Source organism: Gymnoscopelus braueri (assembly GCF_963280865.1).
Source record: "Gymnoscopelus braueri genome assembly, chromosome: 14".
Lineage (NCBI taxonomy): Eukaryota > Metazoa > Chordata > Actinopteri > Myctophiformes > Myctophidae > Gymnoscopelus > Gymnoscopelus braueri.
In genome coordinates, this window is record NC_137619.1 from 32,985,112 (window position 1) to 33,001,187 (window position 16,076).

General features: G+C 40.0%; 2 protein-coding genes across 12 annotated transcripts in view; one reads left to right on the plus strand and one right to left on the minus strand.

Annotated features, from left to right (window-relative positions):
• LOC308101054 (transcription factor COE3) overlaps positions 1-10,309 on the minus strand; it is a 79,595-nt gene extending 69,286 nt beyond the window's left edge. For all 11 annotated transcript variants that reach the window (XM_080450347.1, XM_080450353.1, XM_080450351.1 and 8 more), the window contains exons 1-6: positions 9,574-10,309; positions 9,140-9,296; positions 8,792-8,855; positions 8,232-8,287; positions 5,910-5,983; positions 3,973-4,041 (exon numbers count right to left, since the gene is read on the minus strand). In XM_080450347.1, coding sequence (XP_080306473.1) covers positions 3,973-4,041; positions 5,910-5,983; positions 8,232-8,287; positions 8,792-8,855; positions 9,140-9,296; positions 9,574-9,704 — 551 coding nt within the window. In that variant the 5' untranslated portion in view covers positions 9,705-10,309. The remainder of the gene's footprint in view (positions 1-3,972; positions 4,042-5,909; positions 5,984-8,231; positions 8,288-8,791; positions 8,856-9,139; positions 9,297-9,573) is intronic.
• Positions 1-12,169, plus strand: part of LOC308101055 (methylated-DNA--protein-cysteine methyltransferase-like) — a 114,724-nt gene extending 102,555 nt beyond the window's left edge. The window contains exon 6 of the mRNA XM_080450357.1: positions 12,153-12,169. The gene's annotated coding sequence lies outside the window, so the exon portion shown is untranslated. The remainder of the gene's footprint in view (positions 1-12,152) is intronic.
• The last annotated feature ends 3,907 nt before the right edge of the window (positions 12,170-16,076 follow it).

Here is a 16,076-nt window from a genome sequence, read left to right on the forward strand (position 1 = left end):
ACAGGTGCGGTGAGGCCTTTATAAATGAGCTAAATGAATAAAAGCCTCCCACAGCACAACCATGTGTGCTGACCAAAAAAAAAAAAAAAAAAAAAACAAGAGACAAGGGGAAAAAACAAGTCAATGTCATGAATTATTCAGTGGCTGGGCAGCACTCCAAAGGTCAGTGCCCTTTGACCTTTGTGACAGGAAGTGAAAGGGAGTGGCGTTGCCGGTGGAATAAATGGAGCTGACATGTTTAGATCTAAGACTAGGGTCCTTTTTCTGAATCGGAGCGCAAATTGACTTGGGATTCTAAGCCGTGAGAGCGTACATTAAATTCAAAATTCATGTATGGTTGCGTGCACGCTGATGGTGCTCTCTCTCTACCCCCAGCTCCCCTCGCATAATCTGCTGCATCTCCTCGGTGTAAAGCATGACCTTTGAACTCTGACAGGCAGAATGAGTCATTTTCCCTCCTCTTTCAACAGCATGTGCTTTCTTATTACAAAATCCATGTGTAAGCCTGAACAATGTATCTAATCTTTCACACGCGGGAAGACAAAGTCAATATGGGAGAGAGTGAAGACAAATACCAGTCCAGAAGCGTCATCCCAAATTGAGTTATGTTTGGCTATACACTGCTCTACATATACTGTAAATGGGGAAATCGCCTAATCAGATATTGGGCACCTCATCACTATACCTCTCAGGACTCAAATTACCGTCTGAATAAACCCACGCCCCCACTTACTTTAAGGCGCCATTAGCTTATAGATGTGACATCCATTCCACTGCTGGCTTCATAAAGGGGAGATATGATTATAACCAACTGCAAAGTGCTGTAGTCATAGCAATAGAGATACAATTAGTGACTAAATGAAATCAGTGTCTCCTTTATTTCTGCCAGAGCCAACATAGTCTCCAACATTTTCATTTCCTGATTAGGAGAGTGGGGGGGAAAATATGTATGCTAACACGACTGGAATACAATAGAGTTTCTTTTACAGAGTCAAAGATGGACCAGCTTTCCCAGGAGGTACTGAAATTCCCCTCACAACGCACATATAAACACACAGAATTGTAATAAAAATAGGCTCTTTCTTCATCCAAAAATGAGCATGAATAATGCAGGGGCATCAAATGTAAGTGCTGAAATATTTAGATACCAAACAGTGTTGAAACTTTGTGACAGCTGTTAGGCCAACAGTATATCTAACAATTTTCCCCCCTTTTTTTTCTTTTTTAAAGAGAATCCTTCCTCTTCAAAAAATCTGAGTGAAAATCTGTATCAAAACTCTGAGAGAAAATAGGGTAAACAGATGTCTGGCTTGACCGCAGGAAAATAGGACACATTTGGAATGATAAGTTTCCCAAACTCCGTTGGATATGCCAGATCCATGGGAACGCCAGTTAATGTCTTGCTAGATGCCAGCTAGCTGTGTGCGCTTTCCCCCTCGTACCATCTGGGAAAATGTTACAGCAAATGAACGCCATCAATGATTCACTCCAAATCTGTTTCTTAAGGTTCGGCCATGCTACTGTTTCTCTAGGAAATGTGGCAGTGCTAGCCGGTTTTCGTACTGTAATTGTAGACAGACGAGTCATGCCTGATTCAACAATCAAACCTCTTCTCTACGTTTATGTCACTCAACGATGTTCTACTCAATTGGAAATAATCATTTTTTGCCAACAGCAACCGCAGGACAAAATGACAGATGTAACAAAAAAAATGGCTGTAAAACATGGTGTCTTTAAAAGCTTGCCACAAGTTCAGCGGGCAATAGCCAGGTAATTGCGGTAAATAGAGTGAACCTAGTAAAAGCCCACAGTGTGTGGCAGTCATGTCAGTAGTGCATGATTTATACTTGGTTACATGCTTTGTCGCACACTGAAAATAGCAGAGATACAAGTTCACAACGCGTTGCACCACGGCCTGTTGTGAGCTTGTAGATCTACTATTTTTGGTGTGCGACACCGGCGCGCAACCAAGTATTAATCAGCCTTAACTCTGGCTCAACCCAGCAACCTTTCACAACTGCCCCTCTCTGCAAGCCTCCTCCAGTCACTGGGAACCGGCGTGGGTCTGTTAGGGTGAGCTGACGGGCTCATAGTTACGACATGGAGACAATGGGAGGGTCTAATGAGGAACATATGCTTTTGTGATTCAACAGAGCCGCTCATTGTGCAAGGAAAGGGATACTCTACTCCTATTCAGGCTCGTCACAATGAAAATCGGAGCCCTCCCTGAGCCAGTTGAGCTTACAATATCCGTCCCCTTCTTTTTTCCCCCTGTTCTTCTTTTCTTCCCATCCCTCTTGCTTGACTTTAATTCTCCATGCATTCATTTTGCTTATTGTACTTATGTTACATGTTTTGTCCCACAGATTGAAGAACAATGGTGTGAGAAACTCAAAGCAGTAAAAAGGCAGCCGAGCGACACAAAGCGAACATGAAAGCAGCGGAAATTAGACAAACAAAAGTACACGTCTCAAGTTATATGTTAATGTGCGTGCTATCGCTCCTCCGCAACACATCTGACCAATATATGAAGCAATCCACTTTGTAACAGATACGGCACATGAAGCCCAGTCTCTCTCTATATTGTCCTGAGCACATCAGCAATTTACATTTGTATATCATGCTCTGTGACCGATGCCATAACGCAATATAAACAGTCTCCTAAAGCATAACCCACGGTATAAACAACACATATCCAAGTACTGTGTGTGTGTGTGTGTGTGTGTGTGTGTGTGTGTGTGTGTGTGTGTGTGTGTGTGTGTGTGTGTGTGTGTGTGTGTGTGTGTGTGTGTGTGTGTGTGTGTGTGTGTGTGTGTGTGTGTGCACGTGCACGTGCACGTGCACGTGCGTGCGTGTGTGTTGGGTGCAGACAGCAGTAGCTCTGGTAATCCATCCAGGCTCCCAGGGCAGCCAGCACTCCTACTTCCTGATGCATGAGAAGCCGCTGGAGTGGAGTGACGGCAACAACTGCTCAGCCCTATTTGATTACTAATAAGAGAGTTGTCCCCTCTGTCAGATACCAGGCATTCTCCACTAAGCAAACAGTGATTCTGGCTAGTCAAACATTAGCATTGCTGTCTCTCCCCGCTACGTGGCGAGAGTTACATTGAGATTGACGCTGAAAACGTGACCCCCCACCTCATCCGAAATGCACCCCACTACGAACCTCAGCAAACCCACCCGGCCGAACCCCACCCAAACATGTTCAGTCGGCGAAGATAGAAGTGGGCCCGAGGAGGGTAACACAGAGTGAGACGAAAATGTCAGTGGCTAAAAACAATGTTTCCTAACCCCTTTATAGAACATGATGAAGGCAACATCAATGTACTGTAAACCCCCCTCCCCTCCGCCCTCCACCCCCGAAGCTTCAGAAACAAATGGCTGGTGTAAAACGTTTATCCATTCTTGAAACAAAACTTCAACAACCTCTAAGCTCAGGGCTAACTTGAGAGAGAAAGAGGAGGAAACAGTCAATAGAGGAAGAAAAAAAAACCCAAAACAGCTATTGACAATGTAAGCATCACCGCCGTAAACAAAGAAGGGAAGGAAGCCAAATCAACGTGAAGTTCTCCTAGGCTAATTAGGACTATTCCCAGCATGATCCTCCTGTGATTGAAACACCTGTGATTGAGCAAACCCTAGCCAGGTGGCGACCGCCCCTCAGAGCACACAGGTACCTGGGAAAGACGCCCCTCAGACACTCACACAGAATCAGCCGCGGTTCCCACACTGTGGGCTTGAGGGTGGAAGTCAGCCCACCTGGGTACCCAGACACACCAGGAGGGAGCTCTCACTCATTGACTCGTGCGTTCATTGGCTTATCCCTTTGCTCACTCTTCCATTCGCTCATGGGAACTCATTCACTCTCTCTCTCGTTCACTCACTCATTCACTCACTCGCTCACTCACTCACACACTCACTCTATTGCTCAGAAATGCCAGTCACACATAAGAGACTAGATTGAAGCCTTACCTGTCGATGATCACAGGGTCTGATGGAGTCTCGTTCCTGTTTCCACAGCTTTTCTTGTCACAGCATCGGCTAAGGACACAGACAGTGTGTTTCAGAACAAACAATGTTATTTTTTGCGCTGTTTTGTTTTTAAACACACACCGTGTGCAAATGTATTGCCTGGTAGAGCTGTTTTGTTACAAGCAAAATAAATGGAGTGAAATATCCTCCACCACATCCATCCATTCCACTGATGCTGATGGCTGATAAAAATGGTGAAAACAACATGTTGTGTTGTTTGGCTTAGCGTTGGAGAGGAGGGGAGTGGAGCGGGGAACAGGCCAGGAGGCAGGGGAGTCACTTTTCACAGCTTCAGCTTTTGTTTACCTCTAATTGCCAAGCTGCTATTTCTGGGGGAGATGCAAGGTGCCACCCTCAACCAATATTTCTGAGGGGCATTTATCAATTATGGCCTCAAAAGCACTAATCTATCCCTCACCACATGTTTCAACCATCTCCCCCCTATAAGCCTATATAGCTAACTGCCTCCAGTTCTTTGATTGGAACTTGAATCAAAAGTGGGGGGGGGGGGGGGGGGGCGAAAAAAATAAATCACAAATACAGCATGCCAGCTTCCATTTGAAATGAAAACATATACATGCGTATGGATATGATTGATTAATGCCATATGGTGGGAGGGAGAGAAAAACAACATCTTTGAACAAGGCTATCTGTCAGTCAACCACATAGACTTTAACTTTGTCTCATATTCATGTCTATGTAGTAAAACCTATTAGAGAGATAAGCTTTGTAGATAAGGTGCTGCAAAACATCAGAGCAATAATAGAACTCAAAGGATGGTGTTTTCTCATGCCTAAAAATATTTTTACAAGTGGAGTGTAGAGGATTATTTTTATGAAGGGCACTTATTATGTGTGTCTGTGACTGATAATAGGCAGCCGTTCTACTGGGTCCTCATTCTACAGCAAAATGCACTTCCCCTGTGACGGAAAAATATTACCTCTCGAGCATGAGCATATTCAACGTGTCACAAATAAGTGATGGATGCATGTATAAATTGAGCGTGAGTGATGAGTTTATGCATGGAGAAAGACAAATCATTCTCGCCTCTCTCGTGCTGCACTTGCTCACAAGCAGTAACTTGAACAATGCACCGGTGCAACAAAGGAGAGGTTAACCGACAGTATCCGAATTCAATGTTCACAAAGCTCATGCTGAGCTCAACAATAACAACAAAAGACGTTTTTCCTTTTAGTATCAATGACATCGCTGAATAGCATGGGTAACATGAGAGGTTGAGATTTATGTGGTTAAATGACGCTAAAAGGCTGGTTGATCATTGATGACAGGTGGGATCAAGCGAGAACTGACTCTGTGCTAACAGAGAGAAAACTGACTAACAAGACAGCTATCAAGCTGATAGATATGAAAACACTATATGCATAACTTCATACTGTAGGTATAACACATTGTGTGTTGTCAACCTACATGGTGCCATGGGGGTACTGGTTGGGGGGGGGACACAACGTGTAACCATGTGTGTAATTGTGTCATTGATTGTTTATTATACATGCAATTAACCTGACCCCAAAACAAAGTTTGGATTATATTAGGCTATCCATGTTTGAAATGAAAGCAGACCCCTGCTGAGGGATTGCCTTTACAGGTGTATATATATGCACAGTAAAATCCTCAATGTTAATTTATCCATTTGTAACTCTTTGTGAGTGTAAAATGAAACCAAGTGGGGCACTTATGGGTCCATTTGGTTTCATTTGTACACTCTCAGAGTTAGATTAACACTCAGGGCTTTACAGTGTGTCTGCTATAAGTTTGGATTACTGCATCAATGCATGAGTGGCAAAATGTGTTGGAGGGAGAGGGAAATGTCTTTTAGCCTATACTTGCAAAATGAATTGAGTGAAAAGAATGCTTACCTGCACATTATTTCATGAGTAAGAAGAACTCTGCACATTTCAGGATTCTTGTCTTGACCCTCATAAATTATAGCCTTTGAAAGAAAATGAGATGTTAATAATATATAAATATAGTCACCATATGACTATATTAGATATTCAGAATTAAATAACTAAACCAACAACACTAACATCTCTGGTATTTCACAGCACACATATAGCATTGCAAACAAAATATTAATGCATGATGACATTAGACCAAGTGACCAACAATTGTGAGGAAATAATTACAATTAAACAATTCATAATTTCAATTGTAATAGCAACCACAGCAGCAAGCAATATAATAAGCTAATAATAATAATAATAAATTATATAAAAAATCGTAAATTATAACTGATTTTTTTCAACAACAAAACACACACACACACACACACACACACACACACACACACACACACACACTCTCTCTCTCTCTCTCTCTCTCACACACACACACACACACACACACACACACACACACACACACACACACACACACACACACACACACACACACACAATGGGAGAGAGAAAGAGGGATTTTCACGAGGAGAGATCCAATAGAGAAGTGCCATCAATATGCTTATAATCTGGGGATATTTGGGGGAAAGTGTTAATGGCCAATCTGTTGTTTATTTTGAGCCGCTAACAATGATCTTTCTGTGGATAAAAAGCGGTGTGTCTGGTGGTACGGTTGAGTAATTTTTGAGCATTGGCTGAAACAGATGGCGTGGAGCTATCAGTTCTGCCGCTCTCCTCTCTCTCTCTCTCTCTCTCTCTCTCTCTCCCCCCCCTTCCCCTTATTCTAAGGATAAGGATAGACATTAGACACTTTACTCACTCGTATACGGAATACGTATAGGCTACCAAAAATGCAATAGCGTGCATGGCTAGTCATTATTAATACAACGCGCTGAAATGATAAATAATCAACATATTTTACTTTCATTTTAAATGCCTTGCATGTTGGCTGCAGGCCAGCACAGAATGTGGAGGTAACAGGATAGGTGGGCACCTCGGTGTTAAATTGGCAATTTGTTTCCGAAATGTTTAAAAAATAAAATATTTGGAAAATGTTTAAGTAAAGTAAAGTATACATGATTAGAACATGCTGAAACATTCCGGCAATTAAGGTCTGATATTTCTACAATTGCTACAAATTGCTACGAAAGTTAACAAAACCTGTATATCCAGTCATTTTCTGGGCATAAACAAGAAGTTGAAGGATTACAATTAAGTCTGATAATGATGTACAGTGCATGTTCACATCATGTATACTTTACATTACTTAAGACCATTTTTTAAATATATCTTTTTTTTTTTACATTTTGGACAAAATAGCCAATTTTACATCGAGGTGCCCAGATGTCCCAATAGTGCCCACCTATCCTGTATCCTGTAAAAGTGACAAATCTAAAGCAAGTTGTATCATGGTGGCTGTGGATGGAAGGCAATTCTACTTTGACTTGATGTATCTTTTTTTGTTGGGGCACCGGGTGATTATCTATATTGGTTTGATTTATGTCGCTATTTGCAGCTGTAGAAACAGAAATCCATAAACTGCTTGTTCTGCGCCATTGACTCGGATCATTCGCACAGGAATGTTCCCTCCCTGCGTATACGGCTCTATTCGGAATGGCTCTGCTTTAAACCTCAATTTAATAACAAAAACACTGCTGCAAAGCTCAAATTCGACCGCCTGATTTTATTTTATGAATTGTAATTGCGTTTGCTGGGCTGTGTGTTGGGTTTAAAATGTGCATAAGACATGGCAGCGACGTGTACATTTCACCATAACTTATAGTATTACATGCACTGGAGTCTCTGTGTGGGGCGTGCGTAAATTGAAATGAAACATTGCAGACATTATGATTTCTAACATAGGCTATGCAAATCGTACAAATTCAATATGTGTGCTGCTATGATATTGCATTTGACATTATGAGCGAAAGTCAAATCAAATCATGCACCTACTGCAGACCATATACAGTTCAAAATGTAATGCTGGACAAAACTCAGTCTAAAGACGGCTAACCCCTCGGTCAAGCAGAATTGACTTTGCAGCTATGCAATGTGATATGGCCACACGTATATAAACAGACAAAATGGAAGCTGTCTGTTCTTGTTACACAGGTAATTTGATTTTCTTTGTGGGATGATTGCATTTTGCAAACGCACCTGAAAATGTTATATTTCAGGGGTGACAATTTGCGCAGCGTGTTAAGTTTGGCACCGGGTGAAGTGTATAGTCGTGGGCAAGTGGGCACAGTGGGCATGAAAACACCAGTAACAGTAGCTTACCACTTTCGTCATTGAATCGATTAACCGTATGTAAAGATCCTGTTCTGTTCTGACGCCTGGGAAGAAGAACAAATATATATGACTTGTTAGGAAGAGTATCTTAGGGTTGTACTATAGTTTAAAAAATATAAAGGAAATTATTCCATACAGTCTTGATTCTATGCCGATTAAGTTAATGCATTAAGGTATAATAAAGTATTTTACATCCACTATAGGCTAAGTCATTGTTGAATTATTATTAGTATTATTGTTATTATTATTATTAACCTATTATTATTTGTATTATTATTAGTAGTAGTAGTAGTGGTAGTAGTATAGTAGTAGTAGTAGTAGTAGTAGTAGTAGTATTACAGTTGTTTTTGTTATTATTATTATTATTATTATTAATAATAATAATATTGTTATTATTATGATTGGTAGTTGTAGTAGCATATAGTAGTAGGTGTAAGTAGTAGTAGTAGTTGTTGTTGTTATAGTGTTAGTATTATTATGTTTTAAGCCTATATATATATATATTAATGTCCCTATGTTTTCAGAACATTAAAGGATGCTTTACTCACCATTGCTGTACAATAACTGTAGTTTGTAATGTATCCCATTGTTAGTTTTTTCACTGTTTGGTTCCTGCAGGAGACAATAGTGAAAATCAATATCCTCAGAAATTGTCTTTTCACATCTATCTATTGATAAGAAATTAATAGTTTGTGGGTGAAAAAAACATGAAAATCTGCCTTATTCATGCAAACGTTGTCTGGTCATCAACGGATTGAGTTTAAAAAATCAATATATAGTGCACGTCACTCCCCTTACTTCTACTCATTGTCATTTCAAAGAACACGATCATAATTTCATTACATGTGCAGATTATCAACAACGGTGTTGTTGTTATTCTAAAATAAAGCGCTTACTTTATCTTTCTCCACAAAGTCCACAAAAGCTGTCCTTTCGATCTCCACGGGCTGACCCTGCCTGTCATACAGCGCCAGGACGAAATGGAAAAAATTGGATTTTCTGAGGTTGGAAGGCGGCTGCTTTTCATAATGTGCCCGTGCCAAGCCAACACCGCTGCGGGGAGAAAACAAGAGACCATCTCGGTTAAGTACCGGACACGGGGGATAGATGATGGAGCTGATGGAAACATTGGAGATGCACATGAAGCACGTTTGAGTATAACGGGAGATTTCTTGATTTGTCACAATAAGGGTATAATCTGATGTAATGAAAGAAGGGAAAGCCGAAGGGGAGCATTGGGAGACCGTAATTGATACAGAGTATTGAGGGGATTGAGGGTCGATATGAGGGGAATGCGTGAGAAAATCAGATGATTTGGCAGCATGCGTACCTTTGGGCGGCCGTGTTCGCGTCCACAACCCCAGCTGTGTGCATCCAGGAGCGGACCGAGTTCAGCGAACCCAGCGGTTCCTCCTTCATCGTCGTCCCACCCCGCGGTATAGTTTCCTGAATCCCAAACATTTAGGACGATTTGCGTGCAAAAAAAAAACGCCTCCTGGAGAAATTAGGTAAATAAACGTCCAAACGTGTTTATCCTTCAGGGTTTTACAGGATAAGTGGCGAGAGCCGATTCACGCGTTGCGAAGGGAAAACCCGGTCCACAGGTCTTCTTGCCTCCCTCTCTCTCGTCAGTCCGGTCCTGCGTTGGAACGTTGTGAACAATTCTCAAAGTGCTGTACTTAGTTGGAGTGGTATCCACAGACTGGGAAAGTGAATTGTTCGATAGGACGAGATTTTTGTTGCTATTGTTCCTCTTTGTTTTGGCGAATTCACAGAAAAATCGATGGCAGTTGTTTGTGTTTTTGGTGATGCTTCTCTCAAAGTGGCGACATCCCTGAAGCACCCGCATCCAAAACCTTCAGGACTTCTTGTTGAATAAAACCACTCCTGAAAAAGGTTGCCGCTTCTCCGCGAGAAGACAAACACTAGGCAAGAGGCTGATCACCGGTGGAGGTGTTCCTGGTACACAGGAGAGCTGGATAAGGGGCCTTTCGTCGTCGTTGCAGGATGGATGGGAACATGCAAAACTAAGCCCTCTTTCCCCGAGGACTGAAATCTTTCCCGGGAGCCAAAACTCTAAACCCACGGGAGAGGCTCTGTCAGAATATGACGCTCATGGGGCGTAGCTTTGACCATATATGGAGCTCTGACGGTTCCTGTCAAGCTAGTGGCTCCACTATGCGAGAGCAAGCCTATAGCAGCAACCTGAGAACAGTCGCTCTACTTTTCCTCTTGCTTAGGCCTATATGTGGTGAGTTGAATTTTTTTTTCTTAATGATATGAAAATTCAACGAGGTGTAAACCATCACACAATATCCGTTCAGGAAAAGAAAATACACTCGGAATTCATAGATTGTCAAGGCTTACATTTAGCCTATCTGGCCTACATTGTAATAGCTTTAGTTAATATTAAATTAAACCTATATCCATATTGGGTTTTTTCCTGTTCTTTTTAACTTTCATTACATTTATTTGTCATTGTACAACTTTGAGTTGTTGGGATCTGTTCACTGGTGTAACGAAACAAGCTCCAATAGTCCTGCAAATACATTGTCCATAAATCTTTAAAAAACAATTCTAAGCTATTATAGATCGTGTTTCTTTATTTAAAAGCATATAATTTGATGATGATTTTAATGATGCTGCGAGATAATAGTCTATTTGTCATTACAATTATTATTCAATTAAGATAAACGAGTTTACAGAAGATGATGTGATTATAAATCAATTAGATTAATTCTTAGTTTAAATATTTAAACTGAAGTTGTTAGCCATTCACTTATTGTGTTGTGTAGGCTATTTCATAACATAGACATATCTCTTTATTTATCTATTTTTAATTGGGCTATTATAGACCACAACATACCAGAATTTTAATGTCACTAGATTCTGACCTGCACGTTATTCATGTCAAACCAAATCAATCACCTCTTGATGCAAATATTTCACGATTTTCAGATCACATGCCATCTTTTGACATAGACTAATAATCAGAGGATATAGGTGTCTGGTGACATTAAACAAACTTGAGGGGAAATCCATGGCTTTGTGTCGCCCTTTTGTCTCACGCACGTCCTGTAAAATCAGTAGTAATCAGAAACATCTTAATCATTTTTTTTAAGGAGCCAACTGCCCACATGTCCGAGTCTGTCCGAGAGGAGCAAAGGAACCAATTCGGTTCATTAGTGGTGAAAAGGAGGAGAGCATGGAGGAGGGAGAGGAGGGAGGGAGCGAGGAAGAGAGATGTGTGCTATATCCTGAGCAATCTATCTAGCTGGTGCTGAGGGTTAATAGCTGCTGCCAAAGATAAGTGAATTATAAGCTGTTGCTTGCACCTTCACAAAATCTATTGGCAAATTGCCTCGTCACACAACGAGGGTGTGAAAATAATATTTTTGATAATTTAAGAGTGGGTCTCTTCTTATTTCTGGAAAATATCAAGCAAGATTCGTAGGTTATCTCATCATTGACATGTTATCTTTTTTTCCCCCCTTAGGTGAAACAGACCAAGAAGTGCATGTTGTGATTATTATTATTTTTATTAGATTTTCTTATTTTATTTTATTTTTTGTCTGTTCTGTTGAGATTGCAAATATCTTTCTGATCTGCCCCAGAACTCACAATGTTTTTTTTTTGCACACGCGGTTTCAAGTCGTTTATTAGAACTTAACCCCTGATTACACGCACCAAGGCGATTCAAATCTGATTATCAAATTAGGAGACTTTGAGACAAATCCTCTTAGATCTGATACTGTTGACTGGAGAGGGAAAATGGATCCCCACACCCGTCACGTAGGTATAACGATGCTGTCCTGAAAGGGGGTTTTAAACCGTATTTGACAACAAATGCAGCTGCCCCCGCTATTTCAGAAGATATTAGAGGGAAAATGAATGCAAATCTGTGTGCAGGGGCCATCTGGACGTGGAGAGAGGGAGTCAGCTGCTCCACGCACGGATAGGAGGCTGAATCCGTCTCGGCTCATTCTGTGGGATCATCTGCGTGGTGGGCTTATACCGTGGAAAATGCGCTCTTCATCATTAGGTGAATGTTAGCATGACACGTTCAAAAATAAAAGAAATGTTGATCCCCCTGTTTGTTTTTTAGTGAATGTATATGCATGAACAACTTTTAACATGCGTGTTTGTCACATGTTTTATATATTCTTTTAATTTGCTATTTTCTGGGTTTACGTAGCCTAGATTAACAGTTTCTTTTGGTATTTTTCTGCCTTTATTGATAGTATAGTAGATGGGGAGTGACATGCAGCAAAGGTCGTCGGGAACGGGATTCGAACCCGCGATATGCTGTCTGTTTTGCAGCCATAGGTGCCCGGACCGCAAGGCCAGCGATCCGGGTATACCTATAGATTAACTCTTATATTATGCTGAAGGTAAGTGGGGTGTCTGAGGGAAGAAACAAGTGCAAACTGTTGTTTGCTCTGCTCCCTGCATGTTGACCGTATACTGCCAAGGCGGCCCTTTATGTCATTTTAATGACCGGTTAATGTCACACGGGCCTATTATCTTATACCATTCAATGGACGCAGTGAATGAACCCCCCATAGTAGTCAGTGTCTGCTGATATAAAAACCAAAGTCGTCAGGATTCTCTCAATAAAAAAACGCACACTGACTTTGTATGAGAGAGACCTCCCGTCTGGCTGCTTCATCCTCCGTATTGAGGAGAGGGTGACGTCTTCTTTTTTTTTCTTTTCTTTTTTTTTTCGCCTTTTCTTTTCTTTTTTTTGTGTGCGAATTTACGGCGCGAGGCCCTCATGATCTCCCTGCATTTGCATGTAAATGGCGACATCAGCCTGTGCGCGTGGGGCGCGTGCCACGGGCCAGCGGGCCTCCCACATGTCAGAGGCAAAAAGTCAATCAGCCAGGCCGCTGGCCAGCTGTCCATCCATGGACTCTCTATCATTATGTTTCACCTGCATTGTTTTTTTTAAATAGGTCGACTAGCAAAGAGAAAATCATTATTAAATAATAGTAATGATAGTAGTAGTAATAATAATAATAATAATAATAATAATAATAATAATAAAAACAATATTAATCATAATTAATAATAATAATAGGCTAGGCCTAATTATAATAAACCTTATAAGAATCCATCAACAATTTCACTTTATTCGGTGGTTGTATAGTAGGCTAGTAATAGTTTATTTTTTGCTGTTAAATATTAAACAAATAATTAAATTATGCACTATTTCCAAATAAGGACCTAAAAACATTCGTTCTTATGTTACTTTAAATATATGTATAACTCATATTATTTCGACTATCCAATTGTTTAGGAGTCTTGCTTTAAGCGAAATGGATTTTTTTTCTCTTTCTTTTTTGTCAGGATGCTTGATTGCGTAAAGAATTGTGCCCTATGTTAATTGTTTGTCTCTTTGGGTTGTTAGCCTACTCTTAATTAATCGGTTATATTTAGCGTTGTGATCACTTGTAGCTCTTTTCAAAAATATAGATTAAGTTAAGGTCAAATAAGGTTAACAACATATTAGGCTACACATGTCTATGGGAACATTCGGATTAATGCCTGATTTTTATTTAATTTTAATTCATAAATATGGAATTTTGTATAATAATTTGTTACGTGCTCTGAAAGCCTATATAAGCAAATATCGATTCACAGTTTTGCCCCAATTAACACGCGTTAAATATTAGATATATATTATTCAAGCGCAATTCAAGTGCTAACATGGATTAAGTGTTATTGTTTCCTAAATGATCGGAGTGTAATATCAATGACCCGAAAGATACAAAAGTTAGATCAATCATGAGGGGGAGGGGGGGGGGCTATTCGTGTCAAATCGTTACCGCTGATAGACGGACAGCGCCCCTCTTTGGTTAAAGTATAGAGATCATTGTGTCGATATGAAAAAATATATATGATATGTGAAAATAGCAGATCTACAAGCTCACAACGCCTTGCAACGCACGGGAAGCATTGTGAGTTTGTAGATCGGCTATTTTCACAATTTTTGCCTCTTTCTTATATTATTTGACAATTTGGCCAACGTTTTATTGTATAGTTTGTTGATTACTTTTGATGCAGTATTAGGTCTTTTTCTTTTCTTTCGTTTTTTTTCTTCTTCTTAAAAGTCCTTCAATTGTCACTTGACTATCATCTGGGGACCGCCCCCCCCCAAAAAAAAAATCATGTCGGGGACCCCCCCGGGGGTCCAGACCCACAGGTTGAGAACCAATGATCTAAAATCCAAGAAATCTCAATGTAGGCTTTATTTAGCACCCAAAATGGGCTAAGAATTTGAAAACGTATATGCGAAAGATGACCACACTCACGTTATCATATAGGCTATTCGGGTGACACATGGATAAATGTTATATATTTCTTGCAAATAATATGTATATGGAGTTCTCAATCTCTTTGTATATTCTGAGGATTAAAGGAGCGCGGGGGGTGATATTCTTTTTCAGAAATCAACGACCAAATGCGCAAAACAACTACAATGTACCATGTAACAATACATTATTATTATCATTATCACTATTATTCGTGTTATATTGTGTATATTTGTATTATTATTATTATTATTATTATTCGTGTTATTTTGTGTATATTTGTATTATTATTTTTCAAACTTTTTATTGCCACCACTATCCCTGTTTATGAGAAGAAAAAAACGACTTGTTTATTTTTCATGTATAGCCTGTAAATAAATAGCTTGATGAATCATACATCCATGCATGGTGTTGGTGTTGGTGTGTGTGTGTGTGTGTGTGTGTGTGTGTGTGTGTGTGTGTGTGTGTGTGTGTGTGTGTGTGTGTGTGTGTGTGTGTGTGTGTGTGTGTGCTTGTGTAAATTGTGAAAATAGCCATCATTGTATTGAAACTATGCCCTGTTTCTTTTCTTTTTTGTCTTTGTTTATGCTCTTTTTTTCCAAATAATTTCTTCATGTCTGTCTTTTTTTTTGGGGAAAAATATATATACATTTAATAAACAATTGTGAAAATAGCTGATCTACAAGCTCACAACGCCTCACGTTGCGAGGCGTTGTGAGCTTGTAGATCTGCTATTTTCACAATATGTGTGTGTGTGTGTGTGGATGTGTGACCTCACGTGTCGTCACTGGCTCCAGTCAGAGGAGTCCTCGTGTTAATTGTGTTCAGTGGTGAGTTCTGTCAAGGGCATTGCCCGCGCGCACAATTTGCATTTCCATTCTGCTGTGGAAATGATGAGAGAGTTTCTGCGCGGTTTAGAGCCTCGCGGCGCAGTCTGTGGGCGAATTACATTTAAAGGAGGCGAGAGAAATTAAATAAGAAACCGAGACCACTTCAGGGCTATTAACATCTAAAATATCCCCTGGAAATTTAGACCAAAATACACATGACCAACCATACCCCAGGATACCATCATCATTCGCTCTAAAAGCCAGTCTTCATTGTGTCTATCACTGCCTTTGTATAATAAGGCCTATCTGAAAAACAAGTTGTCAACGCATCATATGTTGCTGTGTTGTTGATGGAGATATATATATATATATATATATATATATATATATATATATATATATATATATATATATATATATATATACACACAGGCCTACGTATATAGACATACACACACACATCACATCACATACAACGTACAATTCAGGTATTTAGCAGATTATCATATATATAGCCTACATATTTATATATCTATATTATATACATATATATACACACGCACTATAATGCTACTATTACATCTATCTATATACTTATATCTATAATGTGTGTGTGTGTGTGTGTGTGTGTGTGTGTGTGTGTGTGTGTGTGTGTGTGTGTGTGTGTGTTTGATTTAAAGCCTATACCC